At 34.5% G+C, this 27,604-nt stretch overlaps 2 protein-coding genes across 2 annotated transcripts; one reads left to right on the forward strand and one right to left on the reverse strand.

Annotated features, from left to right (window-relative positions):
- Window positions 1-254: 254 nt before the first annotated feature.
- Window positions 255-3,014, reverse strand: LOC117934077 (ABC transporter G family member 4-like). Its single transcript, XM_034855678.1, has 2 exons — window positions 1,024-3,014; window positions 255-741 (listed from the first exon to the last, which is right to left on the reverse strand). Exon 1 carries the CDS (start codon window positions 2,867-2,869, stop codon window positions 1,076-1,078), a length of 1,794 nt encoding a protein of 597 aa, XP_034711569.1. The 5' UTR covers window positions 2,870-3,014; the 3' UTR covers window positions 255-741; window positions 1,024-1,075.
- A 13,227-nt stretch (window positions 3,015-16,241) lies between these two features.
- On the forward strand, window positions 16,242-16,802 carry LOC117933380 (late embryogenesis abundant protein At1g64065-like). The gene has a single exon (XM_034854745.1). The coding sequence runs from the start codon at window positions 16,242-16,244 to the stop codon at window positions 16,800-16,802; it is 561 nt and encodes a 186-aa protein (XP_034710636.1).
- Window positions 16,803-27,604: the final 10,802 nt, after the last annotated feature.

Below are 27,604 nucleotides of genomic sequence, written 5' to 3' on the forward strand. Positions count from 1 at the left end.
GCCACAATAAAAAAATTAAGTAGTCTGATCCCTCTGAAGTAATTTTTTTTTTTGTTTTTTTGGATCCCCCAAATAAATTTCTGATTTGATCACTGGTTCTTAATGTTGAGAACATGCATGGCTCTATTGTATGGGAAAATTCATAAGATTTTGCAAGGTAATATCACATCAATAAAAAGATTAGAGTTTTGACATTTATTAGATTCTAGTTGATACTCATAGAGTAGGGACTCTTTTCTTCTAATGATTCAACAATTTAAAGGATCGGGTAGTATAGATTAAGGAAAGTCGTGATACAATTATTTTATGGAAGGTTTTGGGAATTTTTCCAAGAAAAAAAATGGAAAGTAGACATGACACCAACCAGTTCACGTGTTGGCAGAAGAGAAACCCGTGACCATGCACTGATTAGGTTGAAGGAAGCAAACAAATGAAGCAATATTACGCTATCCGACATGCCTTATGGAAATGACTAGGATACCTTGGATTTTTCACCCCTATGGATCAAAGGATAGAGACCCGTGAACTTCAGGTCAATCCAAAAGCCTGGTTGGCCTCTCATCTCCATTATCTTCAATCTTAAGTCGCCTTCCCAACCTTCAAAAAATGATTTCAATGGTTTTGGAGGACCCATGTGAGTGGTTTGAGGGTTTCTTGCCACGCTCTCTTTCAAATGTGGCCCAATGGTAGGATTTGACGTTTCATTATGTAGGTCTTCGAATCAAATTCATTGAACAGTTTCTGTGAAAGTAACAATTCATAAGTATTTATACCTTGCTTTTGTTGTGATGACACATAGGCTTTTGTTACATCCAATAAACTTGTCTAAAACAAAGTTAGTTTAGAAATGAAACCAGTCTATTGGTGGGATGGGCAGAGTAGAGAGTGAAAACAATGCAAACCCATGAACAAAACTAGCTTTATTCACGCTATTTTCAATTTATTATATGATAGACCAAATGAAGCTTCAGAATGCAACACATGAGCTTGAGTTTTGACACCAAAATGAAAATGGAAACTTACATTTAACTTTAAGACAATGAGTAAATAGAAATCACATGATTTAGCCATGGCTTCAATTCTTTGATCTTCGAACCCTCCTGATCAAAACCAGAAAGCAAAGCACACGGTAGAAGAAAAAGAATCCAATCAACATGTAGATGTTGGTCCATCTCTGCCTCTCATGGAGCCCTTTCTTCTGCAGCACATCACCCCCAGTCGCCATACATGTCTTGTTCTCTTCGTACCATAACAAACACCTTGAAACAAGGCATGAGTACTCATTGATGAGGAAGGCATCCAAGGCATATTTGTACATGGAGAAGAAGTGCATGAACAGCCAGTACTTGGGCATGCTGTCTTTTGAGATGAAGTAGCCGGAGAAGAGAAAGAAAGCGCCCAGAAATATTGTGACTAGTGATGTTCCGGCGATGTAGTTTGGAGCTACCGAACTCAGGAAGAGAACAAATGAATTTGCCATGAGGACTATTACCCATATCACCAAAACAAAGTAGGCAAAAGCTTGCCATGTAGCACAGAGACCCACTAAGAAGTATACGGAGACTGAGTAAATGATGGCGATGGCCAGCAAGTATGGCAAGAAAACCAGTGTGTTTGCGATGAGATATGACGAGAGCCTGTAAACCCCACTTGAAGTTTCTCTGAGTAGAATGGGCCTTTCATTGATGAAAATTGGGAGAGTTTCGGTTGTTGAAGAGAGGAGGAAGGTGAGAGTGAAGGCAAAGAGGCCTAATCGCTTCTCCATTCCTTGCTTGTCGAATCCAATGTTGATGTAAATGGTTCCTAGAACAAGGCCCACACCAAGAGCTTCCAATGTGTTCACGAGGAGAAGCTGTCTGGTTCTGTAAACGATCTTCCAAAACCTGTTGTACAAAGCGAGTACTTCATGGAGTCTTGAGCTCCTATATCTGATCATTGATCCACTATGATTAGAAGGAGAAATTTCAGGAATTTCTGGTGATGGAGGAAGTGATGGTGGTGTAAGGGGTTTATGCTCATGGAGTTGGCTCAGTATTTCCATAGCGTATTCAAGGGAATTGAGCTGCGGAGGAACAGTGTAGCCATGGGAGAGTAAGAACGTTTCAAGTGAAGAAAGAGTTCCATGGTGGATAACAGTTCCTTTTGAGAGCAAAAGGACTTTATCAATGGTGGAAAGGATCTTGAAACTAGGTTGATGAATGGACAAGATCACAGTGCGGTGGCGTGATTGCGCAATCGACTGCAGGGTCTGCATCACATTGAAAGCCGAATTGCTGTCAAGCCCAGATGTTGGCTCATCAAGAAGCAACACGGCAGGGTCATGGAGAAGGCTGAGGCCTATAGAGACGCGTCGACGCTCACCGCCAGATAGCCCATGGGCGAGCCTGGTATGTGCTAGGTGAGTTAGCCTGAGCTCACTGAGAAGAGAGGCTACTATGATGGCAATTTTGGAAGATTTGGGAACAAGGAGGCTGGCTGCAAAGGCAAAAGTTTCAGAAACAGTAAGCTGGGGTAAGCATGCATCATGTTGAGGTACATAAGCTGAGAGCTTCCTGAATGAAGAACGGTTGAGAGGGGAAGAATTGAGAAGGAGAGAGCCACTTGTAGGCGAGGTTCGAGCAGCTAAAATGTCGAGAAGGGTGGACTTCCCTGCTCCACTTGGGCCAACAATAGCGAGAACTTGAGATGGATAAGCAGTCAGGCAGATGTCCCGGAGAATGTAGGTTGGTGGAGTTGTAGTGCAGGGTTGGAAGAGGAAGGTGGGGACAATGGTGTAGTTATTGGTGGTTGGTTTGGTGTAAGAGATTGAAGAGGCTGTTATTCTATAGGTTTTGTGTGGTGGGGGTGGTAATGAAGAGTGGTCTTCCATGGAGGAGGTGGTGGAGATGGGTGGAGGAAGAGAGGTTTTGGTTCAGAGAGAGAGGCGTTGAGAGATATGTTGGTGACAGTTTCCATGAGTTTGAAGAGTATAATGCTGGTGGAGGATAAGTAGTTTGAGAATTAAAAAGTTTAGGTGCCCAAGCAGTTATATTAAATTGGAGTTTTATAATACTGATATAACACCTAGCTAAAAAAATTAACAAATGCTACTGTATTTTCAGCTATGTTTTCATCAGAAAAACACCATGCATTAATGAAATTAACCAAAGACTTGAGGAAATAAAAAGAGTAGAAGATTGAGTTTAGACTGAGCTCACAAAGTGGCAAAGAGAAGTACCTTTCAAGCTATAAGGTTTATTTCACTTTTTCACAAGTAGAATCTGTATTCTAGTCCATTTTGAACTATTTTGTGCTCCATTATGAGCCAAGCAGATCTCCTCCTCCATCACTACACGCCCCTATAGAATCAAAATACCACTCCACAGAGAAATGCTATTTACTCTGAATGACCAAATCTTCATCCTTGAACTTCACCAAGAGAACAACCCATTCTCAACAGAAATTCATATGCTTCTTTTCATTGATGTGTACGATATAATTTCCACAAGTTTTGTTCAATAAAGGGCATGTGCTGAAGCCATATGCAGGCATTAAATAGGGTTCATATTCAGCAAAATCTATGGACTTGTGAAATATAAGATTGGGATTCATCTCAAATAAACTCCAGCATTTGGGTTTCGGTACCCTCATTAAATATATTAAATTTGTGGCCCTGTTGGATGAATAAGAAGCACAAACTTGTAGATCATATGTTTCTGCTGATTGGATGAACATGGAATTGACAGCATGTGCAATATTCTCTTTTGATTGATGCTGGTAGGTTAAAGGTCAGTGTCCAAAATGGAAAAGGCAGCTAAATATATATGACCAAATCCAACATCGCAGCTAACATTAATTCACCCATGACTATTGGCCAGAGCCAATTGAATGGATCCTCTATTTCGTTAGGGTGGTGAATCTAAATCTTGGGGAGTTTAGTAAGGGAGGATCATGTGAACCAGCATATATTAAATTTAATTCGGCGATGGTTGACAGAAATATGCTAGTGGGAAGTGATTGGATTGATTGGAATTTGTTAGGAAGATGGGAAAAGAGGAGAAGAATCCAAGCAATTCACGAGTTCACTGTTGTCCATTTCTCTCATGTATCTGTCTGTACTTTGATAAATGCATTGAGGCCAGCAAGGCAGGCTACCCACACTTGACGACGAGCTTTGCATTTAATAGTAAGCCATCCGTGATTCTTCCCTCCATACGTATAGTACAGTACTAGTTGCATCACACATAGCACAGGATAATGAGCAGCCTTATCAGTAGAGAGTCAATACCTACTTCGCTATTGAAATAGGTATCAGCGGACTACTACTGTATTGACTCTCTCTCACACAAGTAGGTATCACTCACTCTCTCTCTCTCTCTCTCTCTCTCTCTCTCTCTCTATATATATATATAATCACATACATATATTTTCAAGCGACCCTTTTATTAGGGTGGTTCCCAATTGCCTTGGACCTACAAACTTACTTTTCAAAGACCAAAATGGATTAGTGAGGTGTATTCGTTACTTCATAAAAATATGCATGAGGACAGTATATGGTCCATAAAATAAAAGCATGCATGCATGCTGCTGTCTGACCCTGGCCGCATTCATATACATACATCTGTTGTAAGTGTTGTGTTCTTTTGTACATATATATCTTGAATGGAAAATTAGATGGTTCATGATTCATGTAGTACTGCAGATTTGAGATCGTGGTTGTATAACTTCCAAGTAATGAATAGCATAATTTATAGAATGTAACACAAAAAAGTTCAAATCTGTGTATTAGAGTAAAAGAGGCAGGCATTGACAGTCTGATTCATTGAAGATGGAAGTACAACTTATGTTATTGATTAGGGATGACAACAGGGCGAGTATAGGATGGGCCACCCCTACCCCATTTCCATCCCGGTTATATATATTTTTTCCCATCCCCGTCCCAAACCCGGGGCGGGGCGAGTTGGTGTCCCTCATACCCATTTACAAAAGAGCTGATAATCTCATCCCCGTCCCAAATGTGTTTTCTGGAATTATGAAACATGAGGTCTTTGGAATTTCAATAAATGCTATCTGGGTCTCCTCATCTACATTTAATCAAGTATTTGTTGTGCAACAAAACTGCACACTACATATACGAGAACAAAATGCACAAATCTACAAACAACCCAAAAAATCTCAATTCCATAAACTAAAACCAGAAAATATGAAAAACAAGACATTTCTAACAAAACCTCAAAACTTAGGGTTTTCTTACCTGGAAATGAGGAATCCATAGAAACCCTAATAATTTGTTGCCTACGAATTTGGTATTCTAGTTTTTTGGGCAAAAATTATGCTTTTAGGGTGAAATGAGAAGAAACAATTTAGGAAGAAATGAGAAAATAAAAGCCCTCTTATGAGCAAAAGAACCCTAAGCAATTTAGGAAGAAATGAGAAAATGGGAAGAAGTGAAAATGAAAGCCCTCTGACTCTCTTACAAGCGAAAGAACCTTGAAACTTTAGGAAGAAATGATTATATATGGAGGACTTTTTGGGTATTTTGTAATGACATAAGGGTAAATTAGTAATTCACATACGAGACGATGCAGAAATTGCAAAACCCATCCCCACCCTGAACCCAATTCAAGTTTTTATATATTCCCAAAACCAGTTCTATCCTCGAATAGGATATTCCCATACCCATCCCAATAGGAGCGGGGCGGGATGGGTGACCCGAATTACCCGTAGTACTAACTTTGCCCATTTACACCTTTTTTTTTTGAATATTTTTATAAGGAAAGCTTCTTACTTTAAAATTGAGGTTGATAAAAAGACAAATACAACATTGATTTTTGGGAAGGAGATTCTCTATCAATCCCCATTTTTCCATTAATAGCAATTTTCATTTTTGTTCCTGATTGAAAAATTATAAAATATTTGAAGTGTCTTAATCTTTAACCTCATGCCTATCCCTCCTGAAGTCTATCATGATCGTCATTTGTGGATTTAGCTAGGGCAATACACTAACAGATGGGCCAAACATTGCTTCTTGGCTTGTATTTGTCCCCTTGAAATTAACCTCTATCCTATTGCCTCCTGCGTCTTATTTGTAGCTCCACCCCTACTAGTCGTGATCGTGTTCGCTTCCTCATGATATAATATTTGCACAAAATTTAAGGAGACTTTCCTATCTATATGGCATTACTAGAAGGGGTAAAATTATCCGAATGTTTGAAGATTCAAAAACATGGCCGGGTTTCATGTTGGGCCGAGGCTTTAGGCTTTCTTGGAAAAATATGAACTAAGTGAAAATTGGAACCGGCCCAGTACATGTTGAGTCCAACCCAAGAAGTGAACCCAGCACAAGCCCAGATAGAGGCCCAAAAGTATATCCGGGAAAGACTAGCTGGGTTCATTTGAACCAAGCTCAAATTTTAAATTAATTTGCTTCCATTTGTATTACTACTACTGTTTAGAATCAAATTATAAAGAACATGGGCCAGTTTGAGAACGTTTTCCAAAGAAGTTTTCAAAAAAATAGTTTTTGAAAATATTTTTTTAAAACAATTCTCTAATGTTTTCTGACAACTTTGAATGTTCTCAACTTATTTTTCATATCTTCAAACATTTAAAAAAACAAAAAAAACAAAGAACGAGCAGTTTTATTCACGTACCTATGTTTCATATGAGAAATACCATCTACTCTAGAGTGTCAGCACAAGAAGTGTGGTAAATGGTTCCATGTGAAGCAAGTCACTCATAGAATGCATTGGAAGTATACTCCCCACCTAAAAAAGAGAAGGCTATTTTTGCATTGTTCTATTCAAGATCTTAGGATAGTGAGCCTACCAGTGACTCTTCTACTTACAGTATCTACGTTCATCCATGGGAACCTTTGGGTAAGGTTTGTTCTATTGTTGGAAGATGACCTAGAAGGTATTGTCAAAATAGATGTATAAGATGTGACAAGAATTCCTTGTCCTACTTGAGACTTGGGACATATCCCTTCATCCAACAATTCACTAATCATCGAATCAACATAGGGAAGTAGGCAATAATGCAAAATTATCCCATGCAATGCCCTAAAATCATTATGAATGATCATAAAAAATTGCACTAATCATTATTACTCTCTACAGGTAATATAAGGCACAAAAGCTTGGAGCTCTACAGATTCCATGAGAGTCAATTGATCCTAGAGATCAATCATAATGAAATAAAATTCCTAAATGCTCATATTCTTCTATTAAAGGGCTTGAATATTTGTCTCTAATTGATACTGTTTAGCAAAATTATATTGCTTATATAACCATTCCAAATGCTCCAGATCTCCTTTTCAATTAGATACTTTATTAGTTATATACCTATCAAATTCTTAATAAAGTTTGTTGATTCACGTGATATTTTCCATTCAATTTCACACTAATAGATTGAAGGGAATCATTTCTTTCGCCCATCATAATGAATAGTCAACAAATAACTACCAAATAAAAAAAAACATGTAAGAATCAAAGAAAACAAATGCAAAATCAAATACTAAGATTCGACAAGAAAAACAATGTGATTACCTATGGCAAAGATCTATGATTAGACACAATGAAAAAATCAATTATGGTGTGATACCATGTGAAATTCAAATAATCATAGGGGGAAAAGAGAAAGTAAAATCTACAGTTTCATATTCTAACCACTTAAAAATTAGGTACAACACAATTAGAATATAAATTGCTTTACAATCAAAAGAAATAAAAGACAAAAAATGACTAATTTATCCTTACTTCTAAAAAAAAGATATTAACTCTAAGTATAAGAAACAAATCACTCTAATAAATATTTCTAACAATATATTCATAAGGTCCAATTTTTTAGAAATAGAAAATTTTTGAAAACTCTCCTTATAACTTTTAAAATAATCCCCTCTTTTTAAAATCCACTTCAGAATACAACATCAAATTTAAGGAATGATTCAAAAACACTATAATTGATTTTTAGATTACCTGATAAAACTATTAGGCAAATCTAAGTACTTTGACATCATATAGTGGATTATTATATTAGAGATCTTAGATCCCATGATTTTTTTTCTTCATAATTTGTGTCCGAGTTTTTCACGTAAAATTGATTGTCTTGTATGTAATCGTGATTTTATTGTTTATTCATATTCTTATACATGATTCAATTGATTTAAAATGACTTAGATCTCTCTCATAAATTAAATTAGGTAAAGAACTTCTTTAATTTACAAATTAAAATTCTTTATTTTCACTCTTATACCCCTTTGGGTGTTACCCTACTAATACAAACATTTTTCAAAAATGTTATTTGATATTTTCTCAATTTTATTATTGCTCTATAAAAATAACTTCTACTTTATTTTTAAAATTTATTTATTTTTTCATTTTTTTTAGACAGAGTACCATATATATTTAAAAACAATTTTTAGTTTAATAACAACCAGTTTGATCTTTATATTTCTTGAGTTTTACTTCTCTAATAACACATAATTTTGATTAATGTGGGTGCATGTCCCATTATTGGTTTGTTGAAAGCAAGAACTATAAAGCTATGAACTCACACAAATCTGGAATAACATCCCCAGTTTTATTAAACACTTACTGGTGGCTTATATAGCCTTACAAGATAAAGAAATAGAAAAACATTGCAACCCACGTCTTATACCTAAAGACATGGTATTAGTTACTAAAAGAGTCAAAACCTATCTACTGGTTCCTAACTAATAGGAACTTATTAACAGAACTTTGACAAAGCCAAACCTTAACAAAAACAAATAAATCCCAACAATAATTCATCCCCTAAATTGAAGCAGTATGCATTCAGTTTAAGTTTGGTACCTCACATACCCCAAGTTTCTCATGCAACTTCAAGAACACTTCAAGCTTCAGTGGCTTTGTCAGGATATCAACCACTTGATCATTGGTGCCACAATGAACCAACTTCACCACTTCCTCCTTAGCGAGATCCCTCAAGAAATGGAACCTCACATCTATATGCTTGCTCCTACCATGCATAACCAGATTCTTAGATAGCTTGATCGTTGAACTGTTGTCACACATAATAGTAGTACACTTACTTTGTGAGTGCCCAATCTTTCTAACACTCTCCTCATCCATATACATTGACAAGCATAGAAAGCTGCTACCACAAATTTTGCTTCAGTGGTAGACAGAGTCACCACTGGTTGCTTCTTTGAGGCCCAAGAAACTGCTCTGCCACTCAATAAAAACACATAATCAGATGTGCTCTTCCTATCATCAATGTCTCCAGCATAATCGTTGTCAGTGTAAGCCAATAGTTCTCCAACATCTTCTCATCTCTTATAAAACACACCCAACTCCACAGTTCCCTTTAAATAATGAAGAACTCTCTTTGTTGCTTGCATATGTAGGTCAGTAGGATTGGCCATGTACCTGCTTAAGAGACATACTACGTACATTAAATCAGGTCTTGTTGCAGTAATGTACATGAGACTCCCAATTAATTGCTCATAAACTGTAGCATCAATCCTAGCACCTTCTCCTTTCTCTGATAGCTTGAAATTGGGCACAATAGGATTCTTCACCGAATTGGCATTTTGTAAACCAAACTTCTCAAGTAATTCACAAGCATGCTTCTTCTGACTTAAGTAGATACCCTCTAAAGTTGGCAAAACTTCAACACCAAGGAAGTACTTCATCTTCCCTAAATCCATCATATCAAACTTATCCTTCATGGAACTCTTGAAGCTTTCAAACATGCATGCATCATTCCCAGTAAAGATTAAGTCATCCACATACAAACTCATAATTAAGAACCTCTTACCTCCTTCTGTTTTAAGAAAGAGAGTGTGCTTGTAATCATATCGTTCAAATCCCTCATTGACAAAATAAGCTTCAATTTTGCTATACCAAGCACGTGGTGCTTGCTTCAACCCATATAATGCCTTCTTAAGCTTGTAGACCTTTTCTTCTTCACCCTTTCAAATATAACCTAGTGGCTGCTCCACATACACATCTTCTTTCAATTCACCATGAAGAAATGCACTTTTGACATCTAATTGATACACACTCCATCCATTTTGTGCTGCTAGGGCTAGAACCATCCGAATTGTGTCCCACCTTGCTACTGGAGCAAAGACTTCATTATAATCAATTCCTTGTCGCTGAGCTTAACCTTTAGCTACCAACCAGGCTTTGCACTTATCAACCTCACCATTTTCATTCAATTTGGTCTTAAAGACCCACTTCACACCAATCTTCTTGTCACCTTTAAGCAAAATAGTAAGCTGCCAGGTTTCATTCTTCTCAATTGCTTCAATTTCCAAGTCCATGGCCCTTATCCATTTCACATATCTCTTAGCTTCTTCAAAAGAGCCCGAATCTTCATGAGAGATAAACATTGCAAGATTATTCACATCTGCATTTTCTGATAGTCCTTCACCCGTTACATAGTCCTGCAAGTAAGGAGGTGCTCTTCGAATCCTTATATCAGCTTGAACTGGTGCAACTTCATTGGATGATTCAATCGATGTTGGAGTTGTTGCTTCTGTCTCTTGATCTGTAACCATTGCTTCAATACCTTCCACAACTTCTTCTTCACTCTCAGAGAAAGCCTCTTCACCTTCAACACTATCTTCCCAGACCAGTATATCACGCTTCACTTCTTCAGCTGTCCTCCCCCAATTCCACCCTTTATCCTCTTCGAAACTCACATCTCTACTCACTATAGTTCTTCTAGTAGTTGGATCAAACAACCGATAAGCTTTAGATTCATGACTTACTCCAAGTAAGACGCACTGAAGACTTTTATCATCCAACTTTCTTTTCTTTTGATCTGGCACATGTACATGAGCTAGGCACCCAAAAACCCTAAAGTAGTCCACTTTGGGTTTAACTCCACTCCACATCTCTTCTGGGGTCTTGTCTTTCACTACCAATGTCGGACTCCTGTTGAGAACATGCACTGTCCATCTTGCAACTTCTGGCCAGAATGCTTTTGGCACTTGTTTGTCACAAAGCATGTATTGAACCATATTCATGATAGTTCAATTTTTGCGTTCAGCTACCCCATTTTGTTGTGGGGTATAAGATGCCGTTAGCTGCCTGCTTATACCATTGATTCTACAAAACTCATTAAACTCATTGGAGGTGAATTTTCCTCCTCTATCAGTGCGTAAACAACAGATAAGTGTACCTGACTCCTTCTAAACCAAGCTCTTATAGTTTTTGAAAGTTGTAAATGCTTCAGACTTTGCAACCAAAAAATATATCCACACCTTTCTAATAAAATCATTGATAAATGTTATAATATACCTTTTGTTACTGTTGGATTCAGGAGAATAAGGCCACAGATATCAGCATGAACGAGCTGGAATTTTTGGGAAGCTCTCCACTGACTCTTCTTTGGAATAACATTTATGTGCTGCTTTCCCACAAAGCATTCATTGCAAGCTATAGTTGACGCTCTGAGAAGTGGAAGACCCTTCACCATCTCTTTGTATTGCAAAGTCCTCAACCATTTGTAACTCAAATGCCCAAACCTGCGGTGCCACAACTTTGAATTATCTTATGTGACTGTTTGTAGGCATGTCGAGGTCTCAAGCACCACATTAGCCAATAACACAAACATTCGATTTGTTGTCATCTTTGTCTACATAATCAATCCTCTTCTAGGGTGGTATAACTTGCATTCCCCATTTTGTATAATTATAGCTAAACCCCTTTCTTGAAGTTGGCCTATACTCAGCAAATTATTCTTCAAAGCAAGAACATAGTAAACATCAATGACTACCTGAGTTGAGTCATTAATCTCAAGTTGGATGTTGCCTTTGCCCATCACTCCCATCCTTGTATTATTGTTGAGCTTCACTGAGTGTCTAAAAGCCTCATCAATGTTAGAGAACCACTGCCTGTTCCCCCACATGTGATTGTTGCAACCCGAGTCAAGGAACCACACATCTTCTCGTTTCGAGTTGTTGACTTCAACATAAGACATGAAGAGGATCTCTTCTTCTTCATCGAACTCAGCATAGTTTGCACTTTTCTCCCAACTAGGGCATTCGTATTGGAAGTGCCCTAGTTTGTGGCATTTAAAACATTCCACTATGGCCTTGTTTGCAAAGTACCTTCTTCTGCCTCTCTCGCGGCCTCGAACAAAACTTCGACCTCTGCCTCTTCCTTCATACCTTTCTCCATACGAAACCTTTAAAGCTTGTTCATCCCTTGCATTTCCACTATGACAATTCATTCTCTGTTCATGAACCAAAAGGCTGCTTTGAAACTTGTCAATGGTCATCATGTCCACATTATTGGACTCTTCTATTGAGTATACCACATAGTCTAACCTGGGAGTCATCGATCTCAAGATTTTCTCCACAATCACATTCTACCCCATTCTTTCTTCATGTGCTTTCATCTTGTTTGCAATAGTCAAAGCTTTGGCAAAGTACTCATCAACCTTCTCACTCTCTTTCATCTGCAGGATCTCAAACTCTTTTCTAAGGGCTTGTAGTTGAGCTCGTTTAACTCTGGTGGAGCCCTGATACTTCTGCCTCATTGAATCCCATATACTCTTTGTTGTGTTATTGTCCAGAATTGTCTTCATAATGGTCTTGTCAATCGATTGAAATAGGTAGTTCTTGATCTTCATATCCTTTAGCCTCGCCTCTTCAACTTCCTTTCTTTATGCTTGAGTAGGCGTTGATCCTTCGGCTATTGAAGGAATTCCATTCTCTACTATGCTCCAATACTCCTTTGAACGGAGAAAATTCTCCATTAACATGGCCCAATGGTCATAATAACCATCAAACCTTGGAACTGCCGGCTGAGCAAAGTTTTCTGTTGCCATGTTCACTCACTCCACCTTCCTTTCTTCTCTATTCTCTCTTCTCACACTCTGTAAGAAATCTACAGTTTCTTACTTTCTTCAATCAGGCCCCTTAGCGGAGCTCTGATACCAGATTGTTGAAAGCAAGAACTATAAAGCTATGAACTCACACAAATCTGGAATAGCATCCCCAGTTTTATTGAACACTTACTGGTGGCTTATATAGCCTTACAAGATAAGGAATTAGAAAAACATTGTAGCCCACGTCTTATACCTAAAGACATGGTATTAGTTACTGAAAGAGTCAAAACCTATCTACTGGTTCCTAACTAATAGGAACTTATTAACAGAACTTTGACAAAGCCAAACCTTAACAGAAACAAATAAATCCCAACTATAATTCCTCCCTTAAACTGAAGCAGTATGCATTCAGTTTAAGTTTGATACCTCACATAGCCCAAGCTTCTCACGCAACTTCAAGAACACTTCAAGCTCCAGTGACTTTGTTGGGATATCAGCCACTTGATCATTGGTGCCACAATGAACCAACTTCACCACTTCCTCCTTAGTGAGATCCCTCAAGAAATGGAACCTCACATCTATATGCTTGCTCCTACCATGCATAACCAGATTCTTGGATACCTTGATCGTTGAACTGTTGTCACACATAATAGTAGTACACTAGTTCATACCCTAAGAATCACATGAAAATATACTTTTCTTCTTTCAAAAGAAAAAAAATAAAAAATGCCAGTCATGAGACTAAACTAATGGCCCTTATTACGATACTTCCGCATTATCCTATTTAAATCGATGTTTGGGGACCTTGGACATTGTTATCATTCTTTCCTAGTTTTTTATTCCTTTCTTTTCTCTTGTCCATTCTTTCCCAGTTTTTTTATTCTTTTCTTCTCCTTTGTCCATCTTAAAGCAACCTTATTCCAAAAGATTTGGTACATGTAACAGCTAGAACATTGTCACATGCATGATGGAGGCCGTCCCTGCAAATTATACCATTTGTCTTTAGTATGACCTTTCAAGTAGCTGCTGGCAATATCCACAAAACAAAAATAAATAAATAAATAAATAAATAAAAATAAAAATAAAAACAACAACAAAAAGTAAAACAAAGCTGATAGTTTTGTGGAGAAGAGAGAGAGAGAAAGATGAAAAACACTTTTTATGTAAATTAAAATGGCTTTAAGAGAGAGATATGAAAAACACTTTTTATGCAAATTAAAATGGCTTTAATGTTTCTAATAAATCACAAGAGAGATTTTAAAATGCGTTTGGAAAAATTCTTTTGATCACTTAAAACCTTAATAGGGACCAATATATGTAATGTTCTTTTTTAATTATTTTTATTTTCTATTGGCTCAAAGTGCTCTGAGATGGAGTCTTCCTTCACATCAGGTAAATGGAAGATAAAATCATAGGACGTGGAAAATGAGCCCATCGAAGATACCATTTCCAATTTTCCTTGGTCAAATTTGGAGGTCACTTTGGCCTTGGAATCTTAGAAATTTTTTACCAAACTGCTTCCTTCCCCATAAAACAAGTTCAGTCACTTAAAAAAATAAAATAAAAAAACTATATTTTATATAAAATCAGTTAATTACTTGAACTATACCACATAGAAAATAACGATAAGGGTGTTATGAAATGACGTGCATTCATTATCTGATTCCACTAATGTGTAATAATTTTATTTCGGCATGAAGCATCAAACGCTTTGGTCATGGTGGAACCCACAATGAGGTAGCCGCCTTACAAGACCAGTCACCCAAAACCCTAGTTGAATATTCAACATGACCTTGCCAATTACATCACACTCAAAAGCTTTTTTTTTTTCTTTTTAATTATCTTGATATTTTATGATATAATCTTATATGATGAACTGTCCAATAACATGGATTTGACTCCTTAGACATAATCCTTCCCCCTTTATCCAAGTCCAAACTTTATTATTTCTTTGAGAAATTCTAAGAGTAACAAGAAAAAATTATATAACGTATTTTGATGGTTACTTTAGGTAATACATAGCTTTGTTGTTTTGTATCTTATTAAAAATAAGAACAATTTTAATATTTTAATGTTAGGAGGGCTTACCTAGAGAAATTAATTGAAAAAGATGGTATTGAAATAGAAGCAATAGACAAAAATGAAACTGATTGTTTTCTCCCCCAGAAGGGAAAGAAAATTTGATTACTTAAGCTTAGGGTTTGAGTTGGTGACATTAGTACTTGGTGGAGGTCATTAAAATTATGAAGATTTAACAAACCCAAGAAGAGAAGCCATGTTTACAAGGTCTACAGAGAAGATGAAGAGATGCTTAAAGATCAATGACAAATCTTTTTCTTCCCTACTTCACGGGAAGCTTGTCTCCTTACAACTGAGAGAATATTTGAAACTTGATGGACTCATTTTCATTCAAAAAAAAAAATGTAGGTTTTTTTTTTTTTTTCTGACTCATAGCTTCTGAGTGAAATATTCTAAAGTGGGCCTTTGAAAATTGAAACTCTCCACAAGTCTCTTTCCATCTAGAAGAAAACCCAACCCTGCCTTCAACACTCTTGCGAGTTACATCCTGGAAATTGACTTGATAGTCAATTTGTCAAATTGGAATAAAGAGTTGATGATAATAATAATATATAGGTATTTTGCTTACTGGGTCGGCCACGGCTGACTAGATCTACCCACAATGCTTCTATGGTGATGACTCTTATGGTTTGATTGGTGATGATTTTCATCGGTTGGTTGAAAGCAAAGGAATCTTGGATTTAGCTTACTAGGTCAAGTTCTAGGAAGGAATTAATTAATCCTGTGCATATCTTCTTAAAGGTCCTCTTTTAAAGTGTTTTGATTGATCAAGGTTTTTGTACTACGAAAATTTTAAAAGATTCTTATATTCATAGTTTCATTTACAATTAATTTGTCAATGAAATAATTAAATTGGGAAAGGAAAATAAGAATTCTATTAGGATTTGAGTTAGGGTTAATCTACTCATATTGCCTAATTAACTCAACAAAATCAAACTTCTAGGTTGATTGATAGCTTAACTTACCTTGGAATTTGATTTGCATGAAGTCAAGTACAGAAAAGAGGTTTTCACTTCTTTTTTCTTTTTTTTCAATGAACAATATGTGCTTACAGAATTCAGTAGATCGACGATTGGCTCAACTCAATGGAGACTCAAAAACCTGTCGAGTTCAAACGACCTTTAGAAGCTTCTGTCCCCAGCAGGCAGTCTACTTATTTTTAAATTCATACCTGTCAATGAATAAGTCTTTGTAGACCCCACTCCATGAATAAATTTGTGTATACAAGTATATATAAATCCACCACATAGCTAGCCTGCAGATCACACCATCCATCTCCTATAAGGCTTCTCCTCTCCATATCCAATCCTCAAATTCAACCCAGAAAAGGAAGGAAAGTGCAAGAAAATTATTAGGGCACTATGACAAGCGACACCGGATCAGTGCGCCGGAAGAAGAGCCTGAAGTGTCTAGCATATGTTGCTGCTTTTGTGGTGTTCCAAACTGGCATCATATTGCTCTTTGTTCTACTAGTCCTGAAGATCAGAGATCCTAAAGTCCGCATCGCCTCCATCTCTGTGGAGAATCAGCATTTCTCTACAAATTCCTTTAGCATGGACCTCAAGGCTCGAGTTACAGTCAAGAACACGAATTTCGGTCACTTCAAATTCGATAATAGTACTGCAACTATATCGTATTTTGGCACTGCAGTAGGGGAGGCAACTATTCTTAAGGCGAGGGCTAGATCAAGATCCACCAAAAGGTTTAACATAACTGTGCCCATATCTTCATCCAAGGTAAATAACCATCGACAATTGCGTAGGGATTTAAATTCTGGGGTTTTGAATCTGAGCAGCACTGCAAAGTTGAGTGGAAAGATATATCTATTCAAGATTTTCAAGAAGAAGAAATCTGCAGAAATGAGTTGTACCATGGAGCTTCATACTAACACAAGCTCCATTGAGAACTTGAGCTGCAAGTGAAAATTCTACCACGCTTAATTCACTAGTGTTTTTCTGTCATGGGGGAGAGGCCATATGTGGTGGAAAGAAACTATAGAATTTGTATTTTGCATATTCTTTATAGTTTGTGTATGTATTTTTAAGATATTGGAATTTCCTTTCAAGGCATTTTAAAAAGAACAAGAGCTCTGGTTTTACTTAGTTCTTTGCTTTAACTTTAGGTTTTCTGTGATTCCCCATGGAAGTTTAATAGATCTGATCTTGATCTTCAAGTTTTTCTGGGATTCCTCAGCTGGGAAAATTTGTGACTTTATAAGTCAATGGGTCATGGATTTCAGGGCTTGTGAAATGAGAGTGGACGTTGGCAAGCTTGCCCTCATATTTTTTTCCCTTGTATGGAGCCATTTGGTCCTCCGACTTTCATTGACCTAAAATAAATTATTATCAGGGCATTTACTTTTTCTTCACCACCAAACAAAGTCTTCCTTTGACTTGATGAGTTTATTTTTGTTTCCTTTAATTTCTAGGCCTATTATCTTGTTCAATTATTCCGGCGCACTTCAAAAATGTGGTTAGACCATGCATGAAAATATATGAATATAGTGAAAATTAAAAGAAAAAAAAAGTGATTGACATGCACTAAAGTTCAATACTTTCCAATCCATTGCCAGTTATGTGGATGTACACTCAAATTTGTTTCATCTGCAACCTTGAAGCCTGTCTAGGATGATTACAACTATAGTACAAATTTCTGTATGAAACATTTTGGGTTTTTCAAAAGCAGTGATCTTGAAGCAAGTTGTGGGAGTTTGGTGAATTGTTTGTGGTTCCACAGCACTAAATGCAAGCAGTAAAAGTAGGGTAAAAACTTGAGGTTCACCACACAATTTGGTAGGTCCAAATTGTCTTTGATCTTGAGTGTGAATCCAGAAAGGAAGCAACCAGCCACACTGCCATGCTAACATTGGCCCTACCATAGGAGTCATACCACCAAAATGCATTTGGCTTGCAAGTAGACCTTATCACCCATTTTAGACGTTTGATTAGAGACGTGTTGGACTTTTTCTGTCCTATATATATTTTTTTTTGGAAAAAATTAATAATAATAATTATTCGTCTTTATTAATAATCATTGTGGGACAACATTTGCCGGTGTCTGCATTTTGTAGCATTTCAAATTTGGGTTAAGATTTGTGTGACTTAATATCCAAAAATGCACCCAAAAACCATTATTCTAAAAAGTTTTAAGGTATCTTTAATTTTAGGAAAATTTAAGGGAAAATAGAGAGGAAAAGTATATAAAAGAGAAAAAAAATAAAAAATAGAATTAAAATTAATAAATTATTTATATATTTTTTTTAAATTCATTTTATTTATTTAATTTATTATAAATAACTTAAAATGTAATTTTTTTTAAAAAAAATTAGCATTTTTTTTCATTCCTAATACTTTCCCATACCAAACATAAGCTACGGGTTTTTTTGGGGAAAAAAACACTTACACAATTCAAAACAAAACACGTTAAGTCTACATAAAGAGTCTCCTCTGTATTTGGAGAGCACACGACACACTTTTCAACAAAATGCATTTCCCCACAATAAGAAGAAGACCTCTCTTTTTAATTTTTATATTTTTATATTTTATATTTTTACTTTTACTTTTATTTTTATTTTTGGGCACGACAAAAAATGTGGATGTAGCAAACTCCTTTTCATAAAGTTAGAAACTTTTTTTGGCAAAACTCTTCATCGGCAAAAAACAATAAGAGGTAACTTTGTTTTTAAAAGCAAAAAAGAATATTTCTTTTGAAAAAAAATATCAAAATATATATGGTGATTTTGGTTATTCTTTCTTCTCTTAAAGTTGGCTCTCACCATGCAAATTTTATTTTTCAATTAAGAATATTTACCTTATTTTAACTCCATCTCTTTAATATGAAATAAGAACTGAGTACTTTATATATATATATATATATATATGGGTGTATGTGTGGGGATCATAGTTTCAAATTCCAATCATACTATTTGTCTGCATTTTGTAGCATTTCAAATTTGGGTTAAGAATTGTGTGACTTAATATCCAAAAATGCACCCAAAAACCATTATTCTAAAAAGTTTTAAGTTATCTTTAATTTTAGGAAAATTTAAGGGAAAATAGAGAGGAAAAGTATATAAAAGAGAAAAAAAAAATAGAATTAAAATTAATAAATTATTTATATATTTTTTTTTAAATTCATTTTATTTATTTAATTTTATTATAAATAACTTAAAATGTAATTTAAAAAAAAAAATCAGCATTTTTTTTCATTCCTAATACTTTCTCATACCAAACATAAGCTACGGGTTTTTTTGGGGAAAAAAACACTTACACAATTCAAAACAAAACTCGTTAAGTCTACATAAAGAGTCTCCTCTGTATTTGGAGAGCACACTACACACTTTTCAACAAAATGCATTTCCCCACAATAAGAAGAAGACCTCTCTTTTTAATTTTTATATTTTTATATTTTTACTTTTATTTTTATTTTTGGGCACGACAAAAAATGTGGATGTAGCAAACTCCTTTTCATAAAGTTAGAAACTTTTTTTGGCAAAACTCTTCATCAGCAAAGAACAATAAGAGGTAACTTTGTTTTTAAAAGCAAAAAAGAATATTTCTTTTGAAAAAGAAGATCAAAATATATATGGTGATTTTGGTTATACTTTCTTCTCTTAAAGTTGGCTCTCACCATGCAAATTTTATTTTTCAATTAAGAATATTTACCTTATTTTAACTTCATCTCTTATTCCATCTCTTTAATATGAAATAAGAACTGAGTGCTTTATATATATATATATATATATATATATGTGTGTGTGTGTGGGGATCATAGTTTCAAATTCCAATCATACTATTTGTCTGCATTTTGTAACATTTCAAATTTGGGTTAAGATTTGTGCAACTTAATATCCAAAAATGCACCCAAAAACAATTATTCTAAAAAGTTTTAAGGTATCTTTAATTTTAGGAAAATTTAAGGGAAAATAGAGAGGAAAAGTATATAAAAGAGGAAAAAAAAATAAAAAATAGAATTAAAATTAATAAATTATTTATATATATTTTTTTAAATTCATTTTATTTATTTAATTTTATTATAAATAACTTAAAATGTAATTTTTTTAAAAAAAAATTAGCATTTTTTTTCATTCCTAATACTTTCCCATACCAAACATAAGCTACGGGTTTTTTTGGGGAAAAAAACACTTACACAATTCAAAACAAAACTTGTTAAGTCTACATAAAGAGTCTCCTCTGTATTTGGAGAGCACACTGCACACTTTTCGACAAAATGCATTTCCCCACAATAAGTAGAAGACCTCTCTTTTTAATTTTTATATTTTTATATTTTTACTTTTACTTTTATTTTTATTTTTGGGCATGACAAAAAATGTGGATGTAGCAAACTCCTTTTCATAAAGTTAGAAACTTTTTTTTGGCAAAACTCTTCATCAGCAAAGAACAATAAGAGGTAACTTTGTTTTTAAAAGCAAAAAGGAATATTTCTTTTGAAAAAGAAGATCAAAATATATATGGTGATTTTGGTTATTATTTCTTCTCTTAAAGTTGGCTCCCACCATGCAAATTTTATTTTTCAATTAAGAATATTTAAATTATTTTAACTTCATCTCTTTAATATGAAATAAGAACTGAGTGCTTTATATATATATATATATATATATATATGTATGTATGTATGTATGTATGTATGTATGTATGTGTGTGTGGGGATCATAGTTTCAAATTCCAATCATACTATTTGTAATTTTGTTACATTTATATGTATTCTAATGCTATATATATATATATTTTTTATTTTGATAATTAATTTTGTTGAATTATCAATTTTTTATATAAAAAAAACCCATATCTTTAGAATGACAAACGTAATTTGAATTTATATTCAATAAATAAATAAAAAATGAAAATTATAGAGAAAGAAGGGAAAAATACAAATTGCAAAGAAGGGGATCAAACCCGAAACCTCCCCTCAAATCAAGTTATGATATATAAAATAATTATATCTCAAATATTTTCTCATTTTACACATGACACTGAAGGTGATGATGGGTGTCAAACAAGAACCCTCATCTCTGACTACCCTTATCATTCAAACTAATGATATGATATATAAAACAAGGTTAATGCCTAACTGCCCATGTTAATCTAAGTGCCCGAGTCCACTTCAATTTAGTGGAGAAAAACTACTCCCAGTAGCGGTATCCTACTCATTTCACATTTGGCATTTTCATAATTGCACATTAGCTTTTGTACTTTGACTTTTATTGCTTAACAGGTGTTTTTAGGTTTTGGAAATTCTGGTGTCCAAAAATTCTACATGCATTCATGTTAAAATAAAAAGAGGTAAATTTAATGCCCTAGTTGGTTTTATTAAAGATGAACCTTGTAAGATAAGACAGCTTGTTTGAATATTATTATTGTTGTTATCATACCCACTACTACCATTACTATCACTATTAGACCTTCTCTCTCTCTCTTTTTTTTTTTTTTGCTTTTTTATTCTTTGTTCCTTCACACAAGAGGTTAGTAAGGATCCAGTTCAAGTTTATGCACAATCTAAATGTATATCTAATATATAGATTTAGCCCCTTTGTGGATTAGAACACTTTTATCTATGATTTATAGGTATTAGGGTTTAAAGATTTAAATTTTTTAGTGTGTTTTCTATTTTAATTTAGAAAAAATTTAAAAATATGTTTAGATTTTACTTTCTATATTTATTTTCTCTGGAAATTATTGTATATTTTTTCATATTTATAATATTTCTATTCATTTTATATCATAGTTCCTATAAAAAAAATTTTATATCATCATTTTCCTTTTTTGTTTTCAATCTTTTAGAAAATAATTTTCTTTTTTTTAATAAAAAAATTATTATTAGCAAGCGTTTCTAGCTATTGTTCCCTTCCAAAGGGTAGTTTTTTACACGTTACTCATTCATCTGCCACCGAAAACACTACTTCTCACTTGCATGTGTTAAGCATGTCGTCAGCATTCATCTTGAATCAAGATCAAACCTTCCATGAGATTCATAGTTGCATTACTTATAACTTCCTTATTCTTAGGCAAAGTGGATTTAGAATTTTCATTCATTTCAAGACATAACTTGTAACATGTGTTTTACTTATGGATTTTTTTATGGGACAAATACAAATAATGCACAATCAGGTTTTATCCCTTCTTATGAGAACCTAATAGGAATCAATCAAATAGAGTAGCAAGAAGACACCCAATCAACAAGTATATGAACACCATTAGTGTGAAAAACCTTCTCTAATATGAGAAGTAAAAACCACGGGACCCTTAGGCCACTTAAAAACTCCACTAATATAATTAATGGGTTACACAATTCTTTCTATATAAAACTAGAGGCATACATCAACCATATCTCAAGACAAATTGATCTTGACAATTTCAACAACTTTGCATAAAAACAATAGAGAGATCTCATCAAACACACCATAAAACTAAAATATAACTTTTCAGAACTCCAAATCCAATCTTTACTGTTGAGAATGAATATCAATAAGTCACAAATGTGCTCTCCAAAAATCGGCCCAATCGAACCACAGATTAACCTTGATCGGAGTTTATGATCAAAATTGTCCGGATAGAAAATGCATCAAAACAGAGGCTCTGTTCTTGGACTGAAAGATGACCTTCCAGATCTCCAAATTCGATCTTCACCGTTCAGAATGAAGATCAATGATTCATGAACCTCTCCTCCAAATTTCAAGTCGATCGGCCCACAGACGAAGCAAGATTGGACCTTTGATGAAATCTGGGCAATGAAGAAAAAACTGAATTTTTCTCTCTAACTTAAAAAATGGTGGTTCTCCCCTTTCTCTCTCTTTTCTCCTACCTCCGGTGGCTGTGAAAAATTGGAAGAAGAAGAAGAAAAAACATGATTATTTTTCTAGCCCTTTTATATAAAGGCCTAAGAGGCCTTAAATTTTGGGCTCTTAATTTGGGCCTTCCACATGATGAAAAACTTAACACTTTTTTCAATTTACACCCATTATCTCAAGTTTTGGATTGAACTAATCCATTGACACAAATAGTTCATGGGCATAAATCGAGTTATTTGAGCCCCAGTGGGATTGACAGGACAAATTATCAATTTTTTGATACAGGATATCCATCCTAGTCACTATGGACGCATTTGTCCAAGCGACATGTTTGAAGGTATCAATGTTAGACTTATTGGATCTTTACCAATTCACGCAATGATTGATCATTTTCGCTTTTTTAATTTTTTGAAATTAGTTTTGCAAAAAAAGAAAATAGAATGTTTCTTGGAAAATAAAAACAAGATTTCTATTTTTCAAAAACATTTTTTACTTTTTGTTAATTAAACACATTTTTAAAAGAGGAAAGACAAAAATGAAAGCTATTTTCAAAAATTAAAAATTAAAATTAAAAAATGTTTTCCAAACTAAATGCTACCTAACTTTTTTTTATTTACTTTAATTATTAAATTGATAAAGATGTTAGAAATCAGTTAACGAAGATCAGACATTTTTTTTCTTTAATTTTTATTCAACTTCATTTTGAATGTTGTTAAAAGATTGATTTTGATTGAAGTAAACCATCACAATTATCAAACTAACTTGGTTGATCAAATTAACGTTGGAGACAACATCCATCACATCATAAATCCCACTACTTCCTGAGGTTGATTTTTATTGAAAGCATGTTAATCCTGAAAAAGATGATGGGCAGAGAACTTCAAGTTTAAGACCAAAATAATTTATTTGTAAAAAAAAATGATAAGAATAGTATCCATTTGAAAATATTTGTCAAAGTAGTCTTCTTTATCCACGTAAGCATCCACATGGATTTTAAGTGTAAAAAATCACCGTTGGTGACTGTGGTTTTAAAACTTATAGAAATTTCCTTAAAACCACAGTTACAAACTGTGGTTTTACAATTTCTCTTAGAACCATAGTTACTAACTGTGGTTTTAAAATAAGTATCCTCAAAACCACAGTTACAAACTGTGGTTTTGCAAATTCCCTTAAAACCACAGTTAGTAACTGTGGTTTTACAATTATTTTTAATCCTTCCCTATTTTAATAGTGTTATAATTTTAATATTATTTTTAAAATATTTTTTATCAAAACAACCATAAAACCACAGTTAGTAACTGTGGTTTTACAATTTCTCTTAGAACCACAGTTACTAATTGTGGTTTTACAATTTCCCTTAAAACCACAGTTACTAACTGTGGTTTTACAATTATTTTTAATCCGTCCTCTTTTAATGGTGTTATAATTTTAATATTATTTTTAAAATATTTTTTTATTAAAACAACCATAAAACCACAATTACTAACTGTGGTTTTACTAATGGTGTTGTAATTTTAATATTATTTTTAAATATTTTTTATCAAAATAACCATAAAACCACAGTTACTAACTGTGGTTTTACTAATGGTGTTGTAATTTTAATATTATTTTTAAAATATTTTTTATCAAAATAACCATAAAACCACAGTTACTAACTGTGGTTTTACAATTATTTTCAATCCGCATCTATTTTAATGGTGTTGTAATTTTAATATTATTTTTAAAATATTTTTTTATCAAAATTACAATTATGTTGTAATTTTCACAAATATTTTTAAGGGGAACTCATGTGTAAAAAAGTATGGGATTTTAGAACTTTGTTTTTCACAAATTTTTTTGTTACGATTGTTTTAAAAATATATATTTTATCTTTATTTTTTCATATTTTCCTTGAAATTTGAGAAAATAATTTGGTCTACATGCATTCCCATAAAAATTTAAATTTCCTTATATATTTATGGTAAATAAAATATTTATTTGTTTTACAAATATTTTCACATATGAACTAAAGAAAATTATTTATTCATATTATTTTTAAATTTTAAAATAACTAAAGAAATTGTTTATATTATTTTAAAATTTTATATTCTTATATGAAAATTAATGCCAATGATTATGATTTTAGGTTATTTATTATTAAGTATGATTTGAACTTATGTCTTGGTTAAAATGTATAATTTTTTAATTATATGAAAGAAAAATAGGTAATGGTTGAAATAATTTATTTAGTTAGAATTTCTTTCATTTATACTTTTGGATGCATTTGAGTTTTATTTGTTTAAATTATCAAGGAAACATGTGAATAACATAACATCACTAATTTGAATTAACACTTTATATAACCTTAAATGTATAAACCAAAGTATAATAGTTCTACAAACATGAAAAAAGATCTCAATGTGTCCCACATGATGGAATCTTTCTCTTTCGTTGTGAACATCTACGATAGATGGCCATATTTGTTGTATCCATCTGTGATATTTGAAAAGTCTCCATCTCTATAGACTGTGACACGTCATCTACATGAGCTGTCGAGATAGATGGAACTGATGGAGGTAGAACTCGACGTACACGTGGAGCTCGATGTCCTCTAGGTACCTGTACATGTAATCGTGCAGCATGAGCTGTCCCCTGAAGAAAAGGTAGAGGTGCAATGGACTCTGTAACAGGTGGAGGTGCAATAGACTCTGTAACAGGTGGGGGTGCAATAGACTCTGCAATAGGTGGGGGTGCATCCAATGATATAGATGGCTGAACAGGGGTAAGGGTAGATGGTATGGTAGTCTCGGGTCGAGGTGAATAGGCTGGTATGGATACATCAGGGGGAGAATGTGGCGACTCTAATGATGCAGATGGCTGAAATAAAGGAAAAGTAGATGTGACTGATGGATGTGAGGGTTGTACCAAAGTAGATGCCAAAGGTACATGTCGGTGACCAGCTCGATGACCACCTCTCCCTCGACCTCTAATGGGTGGTACCCTAACAGGCGTAATCAATGATGGTGGTCTCATGGATGACATTGAAGATGTGGATGGCTCATGTGTTGAGTGTACGCGATGGTCCTCTCCTATAGCACGTAAAACATCAATAGAAATTCGGTGAGTTTCCTCCAAATCATTTGAAATAGCCATCTGTGATACAACGGTGATCTGTATAAGAAAATGAAACATGAGGCATTTGCACATAATTTAAGTTTAACATTCATTAAAAAATGGTTTTGTATCTCAAATGCTCTCACCAATAACTCAGTGGCAGAAGCTGTACTATGGAACCTCATATGATCTCTATGCAAAACAGGTGCGATCAGGTGTCGCGTGATACGTCGATACCACTGCATATATGGATCATAAAAAGACATGGTAGTAATCGCAAGTGGTGCTGTCGCAATACGCTCAGAACGAGTAGCCCAAATAGAAATATACTGAGCATGGAATATGACCCAATCGTACTGATGTCGTCCTCACCTATCCACTAAATGTAGCTCCATATCTATCAAACAAGGTGGAGGTATCCCTTGTTGCATACCAAACTGGCGTAAAACTCGCTCTGGTCTATGCCACTCGATAATATCAAAGCAAATTAGAGGAGACATAGTTCACCAAATTTCTTCATCAGCCTGACATATAGCCGGAAGATGTGCAATCAAATCTGCTGTATATGGTTCCCATAATACCTATAATTTTTTTTAAAAAAATAATTAGTCACATTGGTGAAAAATATTGCAAAGGTAAGCTTACGCATCTACACTTTACCTGATCCTGTGTCTGGGCATCCAATTGATCTCAATAGAATGTCAACACATGTGGTGATGGGTTATGAGACCAAGACAGGGGTACTCTCCACATGTGGCCCAATGGATCGATTGGGAGTGCCTCATCTGGCAATAGATGATCATGTAAACCATCAACTACATCATCATGTACATGTGGGACTACTATAGGCACTGGAGGACAACCGAAATCAGGTCGACCCACATGAAGTCTTTCCCATGACCACAACTACAAAATCAGATAACATTATCAAAATTAGACAACTTACAACAATAATGTGAGTCAATTAATTATAATAGATAATTATGTCGAAATACTTGTAATAGTGTGATAGGTCCAGAAATCTCTGTGGCACTATCTAAACTCGCACGACATAGCTCTCTATATAAGTATGCCAACACTGCACTGCCCCAACTATAGTGAGAAATCTCAATGAAGTCTCTCAACAGTGGAAGGTAACATAACTGTACATGTGTGTCAGTCTTGTCTGCGAACAATGCTCCACCCAATAGTGCTAATATGAAAGCACACGCATAACGCTGTAAAATAACATCATCGAACCCTGCTGGTGGATATGAGAACTGCTCACGCAACCATCGTGCTGATATAGATGACCCTCTAATCTGAGATGGAGGTAGGACGACACCTAAAAGCTCAGAACATAGTAGTGACCAATCTATGTCACATGTGTCAGTGATAGGAGGCCCATGAATACGTAATCTAAGAATCATGGCTACATCCTGTAAAGTAACAGTCATCTCTCCAATAGGTAAATGAAATGTGTGTGTCTCGGGCCGCCATCGCTCAACAAGACTCGTGATCAATGGCCAATCTAGTGAAATGTGTCCGACACGATATACACCATAAAATCCAGACTGCATCACAAATCGCCGAATACGAGGGTCCATCTCCCACTCTCGCATGAATGTCCATAAACGTTGTCGACATGTCAATACCCGATTAAGCTACAAAAAATACCATTTCGATTAAATAAGAACTTAATTAAGGTTTATGATTATGTTTTTCTATACATCTATATTTATATATACATATATACCTGACCAGAATCCACTAATTGAGACCTATGTCTGTCCTGTAGCGCTAAAATAGAGCGATCTAATGGATCTGGATCGAATCTGCACTCTC

Source organism: Vitis riparia, chromosome 16, assembly GCF_004353265.1.
Source record: "Vitis riparia cultivar Riparia Gloire de Montpellier isolate 1030 chromosome 16, EGFV_Vit.rip_1.0, whole genome shotgun sequence".
Classification (NCBI taxonomy): Eukaryota; Viridiplantae; Streptophyta; class Magnoliopsida; order Vitales; family Vitaceae; genus Vitis; species Vitis riparia.